General features: G+C 36.5%; 2 protein-coding genes and 2 pseudogenes across 2 annotated transcripts; 2 read left to right on the plus strand and 2 right to left on the minus strand.

The window, feature by feature from the left end:
* Positions 1–135: 135 nt before the first annotated feature.
* On the minus strand, positions 136–651 carry LOC104738238 (putative clathrin assembly protein At5g10410 pseudogene; annotated as a pseudogene).
* A 5,512-nt stretch (positions 652–6,163) lies between these two features.
* Positions 6,164–6,592, minus strand: LOC147929478 (uncharacterized). The gene has a single exon (XM_087480635.1). The coding sequence runs from the start codon at positions 6,590–6,592 to the stop codon at positions 6,164–6,166; it is 429 nt and encodes a 142-aa protein (XP_087336761.1).
* Positions 6,593–8,267: 1,675 nt separating this feature from the next.
* Positions 8,268–10,981, plus strand: LOC109128322 (uncharacterized). Its single transcript, XM_087482894.1, has 5 exons — positions 8,268–8,336; positions 9,385–9,439; positions 9,545–9,584; positions 9,666–9,962; positions 10,257–10,981. Exons 3-5 carry the CDS (start codon positions 9,573–9,575, stop codon positions 10,812–10,814), a joined length of 867 nt encoding a protein of 288 aa, XP_087339020.1. The 5' UTR covers positions 8,268–8,336; positions 9,385–9,439; positions 9,545–9,572; the 3' UTR covers positions 10,815–10,981.
* A 25-nt stretch (positions 10,982–11,006) lies between these two features.
* LOC147929479 (uncharacterized) lies at positions 11,007–12,163 on the plus strand (annotated as a pseudogene).
* Positions 12,164–15,839: the final 3,676 nt, after the last annotated feature.

Here is a 15,839-nt window from a genome sequence, read left to right on the forward strand (position 1 = left end):
ACCAAAAAAAAAATGAAACAACATATTCCAAGACAAAAACAAAATTAAATCATTCAGCTATAGTATTTATGTTCGTAGTGACTACTAGTGAGACGCCTCCGGCCTTACCATGTGTAGACAGCATATTTCCACACCTTAGTGGATCAACCCAGTCGTACACGGACTTAGCCAGACCGATTCATTCGTCAATCCATTTGGATCATCAAATTTTACCCATTTGGAATCCCATGGCACCACCTCATGTGTTGCCGTCTCGGTGTCGTCCAATGTTACCCATTCGATCTGAACAGAACAGGCCAATTCAACCATTTCCTCATCGTCTTTGACCGTTATCTGAACCGAACCGACGAATTCAACCATCTCCTTATTGTCTTTTGCCGTTTCGGCCTTCAACATCTCAGCCAAACACCAAAAATCTTCTGCAAGACGTCTGTAACGCCAGAAATACCCGCTCAAGCTCTCCTTACATTCTTCAAGTCTCACCAAAACCAGACTCAAAACGTTCAAACCGGAATCATCAACTGGTTTACCACCCAGTTTAATTAATCTTTCACTCAACACTTGAAGCCGTACAACAATCAGCATCATAACCGCGAAGTAGTCTTGAATCACGAGCTCTCTGACCTCGTCCACGATCTTGTTTTGAAACATAGGTGAGCTCTCCTATGTTAATATTTTGCCTCTTGAATCTTCTTAATGATCATATTAAGATATATGAGGATTGGTTATTGACTGGTTCACAACCGGTTAACCCTGATTCAGTTAGTTTGGTTAATATGTGTTAGTATATAAGGAAGATTAGATTGAAGGAGTATGGTTGAGCCTTGTAATATACACATTTATTTCTCGTTAATAAAGTTTGTTAGAACCCGTAGTGGTTCTTTGATTCTTCTTCTTCTCCGTCATAGTTTCCGGTGTATCAAAATCTTAATATGGTATCAGAGCTTTGCTCTTAAGTCTTCCGCTTCCATTGATATCATCGGGATCTTTGTGAGAAGCTCGATTGAGAAAGATGAGTTGTTCAATGTTATTTCTCCGGATTGTGAGAATCCTCATCGCTGCAATTTTAGAGCTCTTCGTTGGTGTTTTTTTTGGGTTTTTTATTCTATTTTTCATTTCTCGTCTTTTATTGGCCTCGTTCGTGGTGAATTTCTCAATTTCTTTTCCAATTTCGCCGCGATTTCTTGAAATTTTCTTATTCTTTCATTGAGGATGAGATCTTATGTACCTCCTTCTTCGGTTAACCCAACGAGCTTAAACTCGCGTGAGACGGTTGAACCTTCGCGTTTTCAGATGGATCAATATGAGAATCCATACTATCTGAATAGTGATCATGCTGGACTTATTTTGGTTTCTGATCGGCTAACAACAGTTTCTGATTTCCCTTCTTGGCGACGATCTATGTTGATGGCATTGAATATGCGTAACAAATTGGGATTCATCAATGGTACGATTACTAAACCTTTGGAAACTCATCGTGATTTTGGCACTTGGTCACGTTGTAACGATATTGTGAGTACCTGGTTGATGAAATCAGTAGATAAGAAGATAGGTCAGAGCTTGCTTTATATTTCTACTGCTGAGAGGATGTGGAAGAGTATCTTGTCTATGTTCAAGCAGGATGATGCTCCTAGGATATTTGCAATTGAGCAGAAACTTAGCAAGATTGAACAAGGTTCTATTGATGTTACCACCTACTATACTTCTTTAGTTTCTTTGTGGGAAGAGCACAAGAACTATGTAGAACTGCCTGTTTGCACATGTGGGAAATGTGAGTGTGATGCTGCTGCTAAATGGGAAAAATTACTGCAGCGTAGTCGAGTAACTAAATTCCTTATGGGTTTGAATGAGAGTTATGAGCAATGTAGGCGTCATATTTTGATGTTAAAGCCAATACCTACTATAGAAGAGGTTTTTAATATGGTGACCCAAGATGAGAGAACTATTAAGCCACTTACTCGGGTTGATAATGTAGCTTTTCAATCCTCGGCTCCATTTCCTTTTGATGGAGATGGAACTTATATTGATGCTTACAATACGGTGAGACCTCAGAAGCCTGTCTGCACACATTGTGGTCGTTTGGGACACACAATTCAGAAGCGTTATAAACTTCATGGCTTTCCTCCGGGGTATAAGACAAATTCTGGTGGCTATAAGGGCAATACCATAAACCCTCGAATGCAGAATACTCAGTTGCAACCTCATATACCTCATAATCAACCGAGAATGTCGATGGTTCCTTATGATCCTATTCAGAAGGCAAATGTTGTTGCTAACGTTTATGAAGAACAATCACAATACTCTCCGTTGGTTTCTTATCCTTATGCAGCACCTCCTGATTTGGCACCTCCTGTCTTGGCTATGGCTTCTAGACCTGATGGTATTGTTTTTCCGACTCCGCTCTTCACTCCACAACAATTACAACAGATTTTGTCTCAATATACAATTCAAGTACCGGTTCCAGAGACTGCAGCTACTTCTACTACTGCAACTTTCACTGAACATGGTCTTATGGCTCAAACATCTACTTCTGGTACTTTTCCTTTTCCTTCCACTAGCCTACGATATGAAAATCATAATCTTACTTTCCAGAAACTTGCCCTTTCTTCTCTTCCAAAATTTTTAGCACCTAATGATTGGATTATTGATAGTGGTGCGTCTAGTCATGTTTGATCTGATTTAGCAATGTTTAGAGAATTAGTTCCTGTTTCTAGTTTCACGGTAACTTTACCGAATGATACGCGTGTTCCTATCACACACACAGGTACCCTATGCATTTCACATTCTTTGATATTGCATAATGTTTTACATGTCCCTGATTTCAAATTTAATTTGATTAGTATTAGTTGTCTGGTTCAGAGTCTATTTTGTTCTGCTCATTTCTTTCCACATTGTTGTCTTATCCAGGAACTTTCTCAGGGCTTGATGATTGGGAGGGGTAGACTCATCAATAATCTATATATACTTGAGACAGAACAAAAGACCCTCTCACCATCTTCGCCTGCTGTTTGTTCCTTTTTTGCTTCTGTGTTGGCTGATGAAGTTCTGTGGCATCAGCGACTTGGACATCCATCATCTGTGGTTTTAAAAAGTCTAGTTAGTATACTTCCTTCTTTAAAATCTGTAGCTTCCAGTGTTTCTTCATGTCAGATATGTCCTTTAGCAAAACAAAAACGCTTAGCTTATGTTTCTCATAATAATCTTGCTTCTAAACCATTTGATCTAGTTCATTTGGATGTTTGGGACCCTTTTAGTACTGTGTCTGTAGAAGCTTTTCGATACTTTTTCACCTTGGTTGATGATTGTACTCGTGTAACCTGGCTTTATATGCTAAGAAATAAAAGTGATGTTTCTACAGTGTTTCCTACTTTTCTTAAAATGATTTCAACATAATTTGCATCAAAAATAAAAGTCATACGATATGATAATGCTCCAGAGTTAGCCTTTACTGATATTGTCAAAGAACAGGGCATATTGCATCAATTTTCTTGTTCTTATACACCCCAACAGAATTCTGTTGTAGAACATAAACATCAACATTTATTGAATGTTGCTAGAGCATTGTTATTTCAGTCGAATATCCCATTGAAGTATTGGTGTGAATGTATATTGACTGTAGTTTTCTTGATAAACAGAATGCCTTCACCATTGTTAAAAGATAGGTCTCCTTTTAACATACTTAATGATAAGCTTCCTGATTATACAATGTTAAAGACTATTGGTTGCTTATGTTTTGCATCAACTCATCCTCTTGATAGGCATAAGTTCTCTCCTAGATCAAAACCTTGTGTTTTTCTTGGTTATCCTACTGGTTATAAAGGATACAAACTTTTAGACTTAGAGTCTCATTCAATTTTCATTTCTCGTAATGTGGTTTTTCATGAAAATGTTTTCCCTTTTAAAACATCAGATTTGTTATCTCAGGTTGTTGATATGTTTCCAAATAGTATATTGCCATTGCCAACACCTTTACATATTGTTGATTCTATGAAATCTCTTAATGATGTTGACATTGATATACCTGAGGAACCTGATGCATCTCATACATCTGCATCACGCATCGCACAAATGGAACCTCGTACTGTTCGTGTATAGACTCCTACCGTAGCACAAAAAACAGTTTCTAATCCTTTACCTGTTGCTAGGCCTAAACGAATGGTAAAGACTCCCTCCTATCTTTCTGAATATCATTTTGCTCTAGTTCCTTATATTTCTACGACTCCACCTTCTTCTCTTTCCTTACCTGAAACAGTTATTTCCCCTAAACATCAAACTACCCCTTGTCCTATTTTCTCTGAAGTCTCTTTGGATCGTTTCACTCCTATTTTGCAATCTTCTATCTTCTCATATAGTCTAGAAACTGAACCTAAAACCTTTTCTCAAGTCATGAGATCAGAAAAGTGGATTATTGCAGCTGGTGAAGAGCTTCATGCTCTCGAGCTTGCTCATACTTGGGATGTTGAGACTTTACCCCCAGGTAAAAATGTTGTTGGTTGTAAATGGGTGTTTACTATTAAGTATAACCCTGATGGTTATGTGGAACGATATAAGGCGAGGCTAGTTGCACAAGGCTTTACGCAACAAGAAGGTTTGGACTATATGGAAATTTTCTCACCAGTGGCCAAACTAACAAGTGTGAAATTTTTGCTTGGTGTTGCTGCGAAACAAGGATGGGGTTTGACGCAGATGGACGTATCCAATGCCTTTCTTCATGGCGACTTAGATGAGGAGATTTACATGAGCCTCCCTCAGGGTTACACTCCTCCACCGAATGTTGTTTTGCCTCCCAATCCGGTATGTCGTCTTCGTAAATCACTTTATGGCTTGAAACAGGCTTCACGACAGTGGTATAAACGATTATCTTCTGTTTTCTTGGGGGCTAACTTCATCCAATCACCTGCTGATAATACTATTTTTGTCAAAGACAGACCCGGTTCTTTTATTGCTGCTTTGGTCTACGTTGATGATATAATGATTGCTAGCAATGATGCTACAACTGTTGAGAACTTGAAGGCATTGTTGAAGTCAGAATTCAAAATAAAGGATCTTGGAACGACTAGAATTTTCTTAGGACTAGAGATATCTCGTTCTTCTCAAGGCATTTCGGTGTGTCAACGGAAATATGCCCAGAATTTGTTGGAAGATGCAGGTTTACTTGGTTGTAAACCGAGTCATGTACATATGGATTCAAGTCTCCATCTTACTGCAGCAATGGGAACTTCTCTGTCTAATCCTCGTCCTTATAGGGAACTTATTGGACGGCTGCTTTAACTCACGATTACCAGGCCTGATATTACATTTTCTGTTCATCAGCTAAGCCAGTTTATTTATGCACCTTCAGACATCCATCTCCAAGCAGCTCATAAGGTTCTACGGTACATTAAAGCCAATCCTGGCCAAGGAGTAATGTACTTTGTTGATTTTGAACTGTGCTTGAATGGATTTTGTGACGCTGACTGGGGGAACTTTAAGGATACTCGCAGGTCTATTACCGGTTATTGTATATATCTTGGCAACTCACTGATTTCATGGCGGTCTAAGAAACAGGGTGTCACTAGTAGCACAGAATCTGAGTATCGTAATATGGCTCAGGCGACATGTGAACTCATTTGGTTGCAGCAGTTGTTCAAGGATCTTCAACTCCCAGTTACATGACCAGCTAAACTCTATTGTGACAACAAGTCGGCTCTGCATATTGCTATGAATCATGTTTTCCACGAGAGGACGAAACATATAGAAATGGACTGTCACACGGTTCGAGATCAAATAAAAGCGGGTACTCTCAAGGTTTTTCATGTTCCTTCGGAGAATCAAAAAGCTGACATTCTCACAAAACCGCTTCATCCAGGTCCTTTCTATGGATTGCTTTCTAAGATGTCATTATCAAGCCTGTATCTTCCAAACCAGACATGTTTGAAGCTAGAGACTTGAGAGGGGCATATTAGGATACATGAGGATTGGTTATTGACTGGTCCACAACCGGTTAACCCTGGTTCAATTAGTTTGGTTAATATGTGTTAGTATATAAGGAAGATTAGATTGAAGGAGTATGGTTAAGCTTTGTAATATACACATTTATTTCTCGTTAATAAAGTTTGTTAGAACCCGTAGTGGTTCTTTGATTCTTTTTCTTCTCCGTCATAGTTTTCGGTGTATGAGAATCTTAATAGATCATAAGCTTCATCTTTGATCCCAACATTGCTATCAATTCATTCTGAATTTTGTGACTGAGAAAATGATATTGAGTTTTCTTCTTTTTGATACTTCTCATGTGCTCCCTTATCACTGGATCAAAATCTCCAAACATTTCAATAAAGCTAAGAAAATTCCCATTGTTATTCTCACCAATCTTATCATTGCTTCCACGGAAAGCTATATTGCATTTAGCCAAAGTCTTCGCTAGTGCAAATAATCTCAATAAAACTTCTCGCCAATGATTTTTCTCTTTCTTGATTTCTTCTTGTACAGACTTATCAATTGTTATACCCTTTTTCAATCTCAACTCTAATTCCATCCATTGGCTCATGCACACAAGGTGACCATGACTACTTTCATGTTGACCAAGCCTTCCTGCAACATTGTTCCAATCCATGAATCATGTTCTTGTCAATTGAGAAGTATCATTTTTCCCTACGAACAGCTTGCAACAGAAACAATAGATTTTCTCTGACTTTTTTGAATAGATTAGCCAACGTCTATCTTGTTTATCACCGTTCTTCATTGGCCTTTTGTAGAGTTTATGAGAAAAATGTCTACCATTGAAATTTTTGGGAAACTTATAATCCTCATACGGTCGTGCTAGAGGACCTTTTCCAACAAAAAAATCCCTCAACATTTGATCAATTTTTCCCCAATTTGCAGGATCAAAAGAATCCTCGTTGAAAGACACTGGGGCTGTTCGTTTGGTCGCCGCAAGTAGGTGCGGCTGCGGCAGACACAAGTTAAGCTGTTCGTTTGGTCGCCGCCGATAGATGCGGCATAACGCAGCGGCAGATGCAGCGTCCTGCGGTTAAAAATTTTGGACGCCGAATAAATTCAACGTCAGCAACTTAAAAGTTGCGATATGTGTGTTAAATGACAGAAACACCCTTGTTATCTTCAAAAAATTACAAAACAACTAACCCTAAAATTACAAAACATTCTCATCTTCTTTCTTCGTCGCCTCCATGGTTAGACTTCTTCTTCTCTAAGCGAAAGCTTCGTCATCTCTATCTCTCTCTGGGTAATTGCCATTTCAATCCAAAACTCGGTGAACAGCTTCTCTATTTCATCATCCTCTCTCTTCGTGGCCCTGTTCAATCTGCAAAGGTACAATTTCTATCTTCACTCTCTCTCTCTCTATCTCCCCATCTATCTATCTCTCGGCTCACTCAGTTACAAAAATGGTTTTTGAACATTTGAACATTTGAATAATTCTGGGTTTTTGAATATTTGAACATTTGAATAATTCTGGGTTCTTAAACATTTGAATAATTCTCGGCTCACTTGTTTTTTTTTTGAATTCTTAGTTCTGGGTTCTCGGCTCATTTGAATAAATTATGGGTTCTTTAACTCTTGAATTATTCAGATGAAAGGTTATCAAATTTAGTAGCTTTATGGTTTCATTTCACTCCATAGCTTTAGTTTAAATTTAAATTTTGTCTTGGTCACTCTTCTTTACTCGTTACTATTTGTGAAAAGTGTTTGGTGAACTCGTGAGATTGTTTTCGTTTTTTTGTTTTATAGAGATGAGTAATGAGTTTTGTTGAATGTTATGTGTAGATTTGCTGTACAAGGACTACCAAGGAGACCAGAAATTCAGTGTCACCACTTACTCTTCTACCGGTGTTGTAAGTTTCCTTTTATTGATTCATGAATCTCTTCTTTATATACTCTGTTTGTTGCCCTATATTTGTTGATGAGATGGGTTTAAGTGTTGCTCAGAATAAGTTTCTGATTTAAGTCTCTTCAGGGTTTTAGTTCTTTTAGCAGCAATTGTGATTGAAGCTTAGGATATTTAGAAGTTTCTGTGTAATTTAGTTTCACGTGGTTTATAATTTCATCATTAACTTGACTCTTTCTTCTTTTGTGTTGTCTGTTGGTTTCATTTCATGTCTGTTATAATTTCATCAATGAACCCATCATCATACGATTTGATTGCTTCCCTCACTCTGTAAGTGCTTCCACCATATGTGATGATGATGATGGGTTCATTGATTCATTGAATTGAGCTTTCAATGCTGTGCTGGTTTTTAAACAGAGTTTTTTCTTGAAACTTTCTTTTGCAGAAATGAAAAAGGTGAGAAACTGAACGCATCATACTACCACATTGTGAGCCCGTTGACAAACACTGTGTTGTAAGTTTCCTTTATCTAATTTTGCAGCTTCTGACTAAGTAGTTGTATGTTGTTGTTTTTTGGTTAGATTTAAAGCCCTGTGATGATACTTTAGTTAGATGCAACTACTTATGATTAACACTTGTTTAACACTTGTAAATTATTTGGATGTTATTGTTAGAAGACTGAGTTTTGATTTTCTTTTGGTACTTTTACTTGTTTGTGTAGTTGTCACTAAGAGATTCAATTGTCATTCGTTTGTGATCATCTCTCATTAGATTAGATTGTTTCTGATGATGAACTCGCTTGTGATCATCTCTTGATTCTGTAGCTAATCATGAATAACAAAGAATTGGATTCTCATTTGATTTGTGTATATGTTTCCTTTATCTAATTTTGCAGCTTCTGACTAAGTAGTTGTATGTTGTTGTTTTTTGGTTAGATTTAAAGCCCTGTGATGATACTTTAGTTAGATGCAACTACTTATGATTAACACTTGTTTAATACTTGTAAATTCTTTGGATGTTATTGTTAGAAGACTGAGTTTTGATTTTCTTTTGGTACTTTTACTTGTTTGTGTAGTTGTCACTAAGAGATTCAATTGTCATTCGTTTGTGATCATCTCTCATTAGATTAGATTGTTTCTGATGATGAACTCGCTTGTGATCATCTCTTGATTCTGTAGCTAATCATGAATAACAAAGAATTGGATTCTCATTTGATTTGTGTATATATTTGCTTTATCTAATTTTGCAGCTTCTGACTAAGTAGTTGTATGTTGTTGTTTTTTGGTTAGATTTAAAGCCCTGTGATGATACTTTAGTTAGATGCAACTACTTATGATTAACACTTGTTTAACACTTGTAAATTCTTTGGATGTTATTGTTAGAAGACTGAGTTTTGAATTTCTTTTGGTACTTTTACTTGTTTGTGTAGTTGTCACTAAGAGATTCAATTGTCATTCGTTTGTGATCATCTCTCATTAGATTAGATTGTTTCTGATGATGAACTCGCTTGTGATCATCTCTTGATTCTGTAGCTAATTTGTGTATATGTTTGCTTCTTTCAGTTGTTGGTTTTGGCAAGAAGAGAGGACCCAACTCATCAGAGAAGTAGACAAAAAGGTTTTACTCTTTCAGATTTCTCATCGGCTTATATCATAAGATCTGATCAAAGATGCAACTACTTATGTTTAACACTTGTTTGTTTGGCTTTTGATGATTTCTCAGGTTAAAACTCAAGTGTTTTGAGAAAGAGATGTCTAAAGATGTAAGTGTTTTGGCTTTTATCTTAGTGTTTGGTTTTGATCTTAGTGGTTGTGTTTTCATATTTTCTTATGCATCATTTTAGAGTTGGACGGATGATGAAACTCGATTATTCTTTCAACTTTATGCGGATGAGAGAAAAAAAGTAAATAGAACAAGTGTAGGAATAAATCAAACTGGAAAAGATACCATCATGAAGAAGTTTGAAGAGAAATTTAAGAGGGGATTTAACAAATGGATCACTCATTTTAAGAATAAGTATGATTCGTGTAAGAAAAAGTACGCCACCTTTAGAACGTTAACTCATAATAGGCCTGAGGCTCGGTATGATGATATGGGAAGGTTGGAGATGTCAGATGATTCGTGGAAGCAACGGATAGAGGTACTTGTTTATGCTATATATGCTTGTTCTTTTTTTTTTGTTCCTTGTAATATTATTCTCTTTCTTTAGCTTTCCACTGTACATAACTTATTCAGTGAGTCTGGTTTCATGAGTTATTGTCGTGTTAGAGATTTAATTAGCTGTCTTGTGTTGTTTGTGTTGGCCAAGTTCGAGCACTCTAGGCTACAGTACTGTTTCGTTTCTAACTGTTTTCCATGAATCGTTTTAAGGTGGTCTTACGAGATTTACATATTACTAGCTAGTATCTAACACTCCTTTGTTTATGCGTTATAGGAATGGCCTGCAGCAAGAAAATTTAGAAGCAAAATGATTGCTAATATGGATGTGTTTGAAGAAGAATTCCGTTTGGTAGTAGTTACTGGAGCTGAAGGATGGAGCGCTCAAACTGGAGAAGCTAGTTTAAATTCTACAGTGGATGGAGATGATGATGATGAAGTTGATTCTGTTGACAAAGATATGCCAACACCGGTAGAGAAACAGACTCAAACACAAACCCAAGTTGGAAGTTCAAGAGCAAAAAAAAGGCGTAGGGAGAAAGATATGGCTGTTGAAGCTGTTATAAAACGGACCGAAGCTCTTGAAAAGAAGAATAAAATAGCGGAACAGATGTTGGAGCGTGAGTATGCATCAAGTGTTGAGAGTGTATTAGAGACACTTAATGGATTGCCTGGAATTATGAAGTGGTCTTCATTTTACAAAGCAGCAGTTCAGCATCTTATAGCAGATGAAGCAACCAGGCGGGGTTTTATAGCTTTTACTAGTGCTGAAGATAAGATTAGTTTTTTGGAGCTTATGACTAGAAGGAAACTTGATGATTTGTATTGTTTATGAATCAGATCATGACATTGCATGTGTTATAGTTTTGGTTTTGTTGTGTTATGAACGAGTTTTGGTTTTGGTTGTGTTATGAACGAGTTTTGGTTTTGGTTGTGTTATGAACATTGTTGTGTTATGAACGATTAACGAGTTTCGGTTGTGTTTGGCAATTAGTTTATTTATGGCAACTATTCTATGGTTTTGTAGATGATTAGAAGATGGATGTTGGGTGATGATGATGGTGATGATGATGATGAACTTGGTTTGATTGATTCACTTACTGCAGAGAGGTTAAGTCATAGAACAGATCGAGGAGCAGGATGGCGTCATGTCCAACAACTTATGCATGGATCAGATACACAATGTTATGACATTCTCCGAATGAACCAAAGAACTTTTGAGGCTTTATGTAAGATGCTAGCAACACGATATGGATTACTAGAGTCTGAAAATGTCTACATTGAGGAATCTGTTGCCATGTTTCTTGAGGTCGTTGGTCAGGATAAAACTATCCGAGATATAACTGCAAGATATCAGCGGTCATTGGATACAGTGAAAAGGAAGGTTGATGATGTTTTGAGTGCTCTCATTAAGTTTGCAGCAAATACACTAAAGCCACAAGAAGGTGAATTTACCAGAGTAAACCCTGTTTTGAGGAATGATGATCGATATTGGCCATTCTTTAAAGATTGTGTTGGAGCACTTGATGGAACTCATATCCCGGTTCGTCCTCCAAGTCGATCTGCAGAAGCATATAAAGGTAGAAAGCAAGAACCTACAATAAATGTTCTTGCTATATGTAACTTCGATATGAAGTTCATATACGCATATGTTGGTGTACCTGGTAGAGCACATGATACAAAGGTCTTGACTCATTGTGCGAGGTATGAACCTTTTTTCCCACATCTGCCTAGTGGGAAGTACTATCTTGTTGACTCTGGGTATCCCACAAGGACAGGGTATCTTGGTCCACATCGTGGTTTGCGATATCATCTTGGTCAATTTGCTAGAGGAGGACCACCAGTAAGTGCAAGAGAGTTGTTCAACAGAAAGCATTCAGGTTTGCGATCTGTGATTGAAAGGACATTTGGAGTGTGGAAAGCAAAATGGAGGATTTGGATCGTAAGCATCCAAAATATGGTCTCATTAAGTGGATTAAACTCGTAACGGCAACGATGTGTAGAAGAAGAAGAAGAAGAAGAAGAAGAAGAAGAACTTATTGCATATGAGCCGACCGGTGATAGAGCAATGGAAGCTCTGCGTCAAAACATCACGAATGAATATGGCCGACCGGTGATAGAGCAATGGAAGCTCTGCGTCAAAACATCACGAATGAATATGGTCAAGGCCGTTTACCTTATTAGAAATTTTTACGACTTCGGCTATTCTTTTTGTTTATGACTTCGTTTATTATTTTAGTTATAAATACTTCGACTACTTCTTTTTTTATAACTTTGTGTATTACTTTTCGTCCAATGTTTTGGTTTATTATTTTTGTTTTAATTTAGCTCATGATTTATCACAAAAATATGTTGTTATAACTATATTACCAGCTAAAATTATTACCAGCTAAAATTAAAAATATTTTCTAGTTGTAAAAGATTTAAATTACAATTTTTTGATTTCAAATATAATGATACAAATTTATAAATATAAAATAAGAATTGAGTGTAAAATTGCCGCAGCGTCAGCAAAACGAACACAAAACCAGCGGTTGCGGCATCGACAGCGACAACGTTAATAAAACGAACAGAATACTTGCGGTTGCAGCAGCATCAGCCGCAGAGATAGCGGCGACGAAACGAACAACAACCTGCGGTAATGTTTGACGCTGTCGCTGCCTCTGCCGCTGCCGCTGCCGCCTGCGACGACAAAACGAACAGCCCCACTATCTCCATGATTACCAACAACATCCTCATCATCTTTCTCAACCCTATTATTATTTGCTTCTTGCTCTTCACTATGGACTCTAACCTCATTAACTTCTCCTTGCTTAGAAGTTTCACAATGGTCATCATCTACTATAACAACCTTATCAATTCCAACATGCTCAGTTGTTACGTCACTGTGAGATTTTTGTTTTTTTCAAATACCTGAACATAGACTTGGCTAGAGATTTTGTTAATTCTTCTTCTCTTTTCTTCTTTCTTCGCTTTTTAGCTCCATCACTAAATCTTGATTTCATCTCTCTGAAATTGAAAAATATCTAAAACTATGAGTCTCTGATAATAAGAATATTACACAACGATTGCAAAGAAACAAAAAAAGTTACAACACATAACTATATATGTAAGAACTCTGAAATCAAATAACAATTTTGGAAATTTCTGTTATTAAATCGATCGTTATCGTTCATGGTTGTATCTGAAAATTAATTAATCTAGAAAAAAAAGTAATACCAAATCACAAAGCTTGTTCTCTACAACTTTACTCTAAGACTCTCGAAGATTCAAAATTTCTGTTATTCTTTTTTTTTTTTTTTTTTTTTTTTCTATTTTCTGGTTTTTTTTTTCTTCGTAGAATTTAGTTTTCATCACAAGACGTCAAAATTGTACCTCGAGTGTGTGTTTTTTATTTTATGTCTCCACAAGTACATGACAATATCACTGACGAAACTTATACAGTATGTATTTAATAAACTGTTACTGAGCACAGAGGCATAGTGGCAAAGTGAGTGAAAGTGAGAAAAGTCCCCCGCTTTCTTTGGCAACCCTTTCTTCCTTTTACCATACACACATTTACACGCGTGCATACATTCTTATAACTGTGACGTAACCAAATCCTTTATTCAAACATATTATTATTACACTCTCTCCTCGTGTTACTTTTGTTTTCAAACGTATATCAAGGTTACTTTATCCATTTATACATCTAAATTCTGGAATGTATTACAAAAAAATATTTTAAAACGAAAACAGATTTTGTCTGTCAGAGTTAACAGCTAGTCTTGAAACTTGAATATCATTGTAAACTAAAAATGTTCTATTAAATATTAACAGAAACAAATACATCTCGACGGAAATTGAGTTGGTTAACTGATACATTTATTTAACTTTTACCAACTTTATAGTAAAACTAACTCTTTAAGAATTTTTTTTACCAAATAATTGTTTACTTAAAAATAACCTAAGATGGTCGTATCTTATATACCGATGCATTACAATATCACATGTCTCCATGCCCATTCGTATGCATAACTTACAAACTGAAAGTTAAGTAACACAAAAGTGGTCCAGGTCTTCGTGGCCTAATGGTAAGGACGGGCTCTGGTTGCAAACACAATCCGAGTTCGAACCCTGCTGGAAGGAACTTTCTCACGAATTCTCAGACATCCATATGAGTATGGGTTCTTGCTTTCGACCCATTTGAATATCCGGAAGGGGGCCTACCCATGGGTTGTCCTTTCCCCAGGGGATTAGTCTGGGCCTATATGGGCTTAGGATTAGCCCTGAATTAACAAAAAAAAAAAAATAACACAAAAGTGCTGGAGTAACCATTCTATGTTTACTTAAAAATCTTCTTATATCTCCATGATATATAGATTTAAATATAGTATATATGTTTGACAAAAAAAAATATAGTATATATATACCCTAATACGTACCATTAGCAAGTTAGCAACTCGACTAGAGTAACACAAACTTAAACTTACTTCAAAACGTTCATACATGATACATAAACTTAAACTTATAGTATATATGTACGCTAAAAAGCGAGAAGTAGCCACTAAATACAAATACGATTATACGAACTCGGACCGGTTATGTGCATTCTCTTCTTTCCGTGGATGATTGCATATTCGGGGTAGGGAGAGAGACACGTGTTGGAGTAGTAGAACACGTGCGATAACTATAATCAACACTTACCGATCGATCTCATTTGTGTTCGCACGTGCCCTGCTTCTCCAGCAAGTGTTACTCACCCATTACATTTCTCTCTTGCATCATCAGCTCCATGGCCACGTAGATGTAGCTACTTAAACAAGTATTATATTACACAGAGAAAGAGAGAGATGGAGATGGAGAGGGTGAGGAGATATGTGTATGTAGAGAAGGAGATAGTTAAGAATCAAACATACAACTTAGAGTGAGGAGGCAAGAACTTCTGCTTGCTCATACACGTACATATATAGTGGGTTCAAGTGTTCGATAAAATGAGGCAAAAGTCTAAACAGTACTAAAAATAAAATCCCAAAAAAAAAAATAAAAAAAAAGTAGTAAATGGGAGTGGAATTAAAGTGATTGAGTCTTGGAGTGGGCTTTCTTTAAATGTAGATAAGAAGTAAAATGGCAATCATATCACCAAGTCTTTCCATTACTTTAAATGATTCTTTAAAAAAAAAAAAAGCACTATTTCAGACATGTAGGAGATACAAGACGCATGTGTACATGGCTAGACCTCGCAGTTAATGACTAATTTATGTGCTTCGCAATATTTCCAAAACTTCCCGACGTAATTTTGACTATACAAATAGTGAAATAGACCAACTAATTGTGGTTGGTGTATAATTAAAAAAATTATTATGCGTAAAGAAACAGTATTGACCTTTTGACCACGACAGGAGGATCAGATAATAGATTTACAATATTTTTAATTGGGTAGCTTGTAAGAATAGTTATAATATTTTTTTATACATTCCCTATAAAAAACTGAAACAGTTTAACTACGCAATGTATGTAATAGAGACAGACAGTAAAGATGAGTTTGGGTCAGTTTATGTCTACTTCCTGCCGCCGAATCCAAGTTCAAGTGTCACTAGTTTATCCCAGTTTTTACTTCACTGTGATGTCACCATTTGTAATATTATAATATGTGTGCTAAAACAAAGCACTTAAGAGCGTTTCCATGCATATATTTTTTTATTTTTTGTATGAATGTTAAATTATATTAAAAAAAAAACTGTGGTCCAAATGAGTTTATAACTTAAAGAAATTTAGAGTATAAATAGCCAAAAAATAAAATGGAAGTTGGATTAAGTGGGATGAGTTTGAAACCAATACTGAAGACCACTCTCATAGCCAGGGATAGACGTCAGGGTGA

This window comes from Camelina sativa, chromosome 13 (genome assembly GCF_030686135.1).
Source record: "Camelina sativa cultivar CO46 ecotype springtype chromosome 13, ASM3068613v1".
Taxonomy (NCBI): Eukaryota; Viridiplantae; Streptophyta; class Magnoliopsida; order Brassicales; family Brassicaceae; genus Camelina; species Camelina sativa.

Bases quoted from the DNA above. Each gene is read 5' to 3' on its own strand.
- LOC147929478 (XM_087480635.1), bottom strand. From the start codon at position 6,592: ATGGATTGGAACAATGTTGCAGGAAGGCTTGGTCAACATGAAAGTAGT.
- LOC109128322 (XM_087482894.1), top strand. The intron at 9,963-10,256 runs GTACTTGTTTAT...TATGCGTTATAG, and splicing joins CGTGGAAGCAACGGATAGAG to GAATGGCCTGCAGCAAGAAA.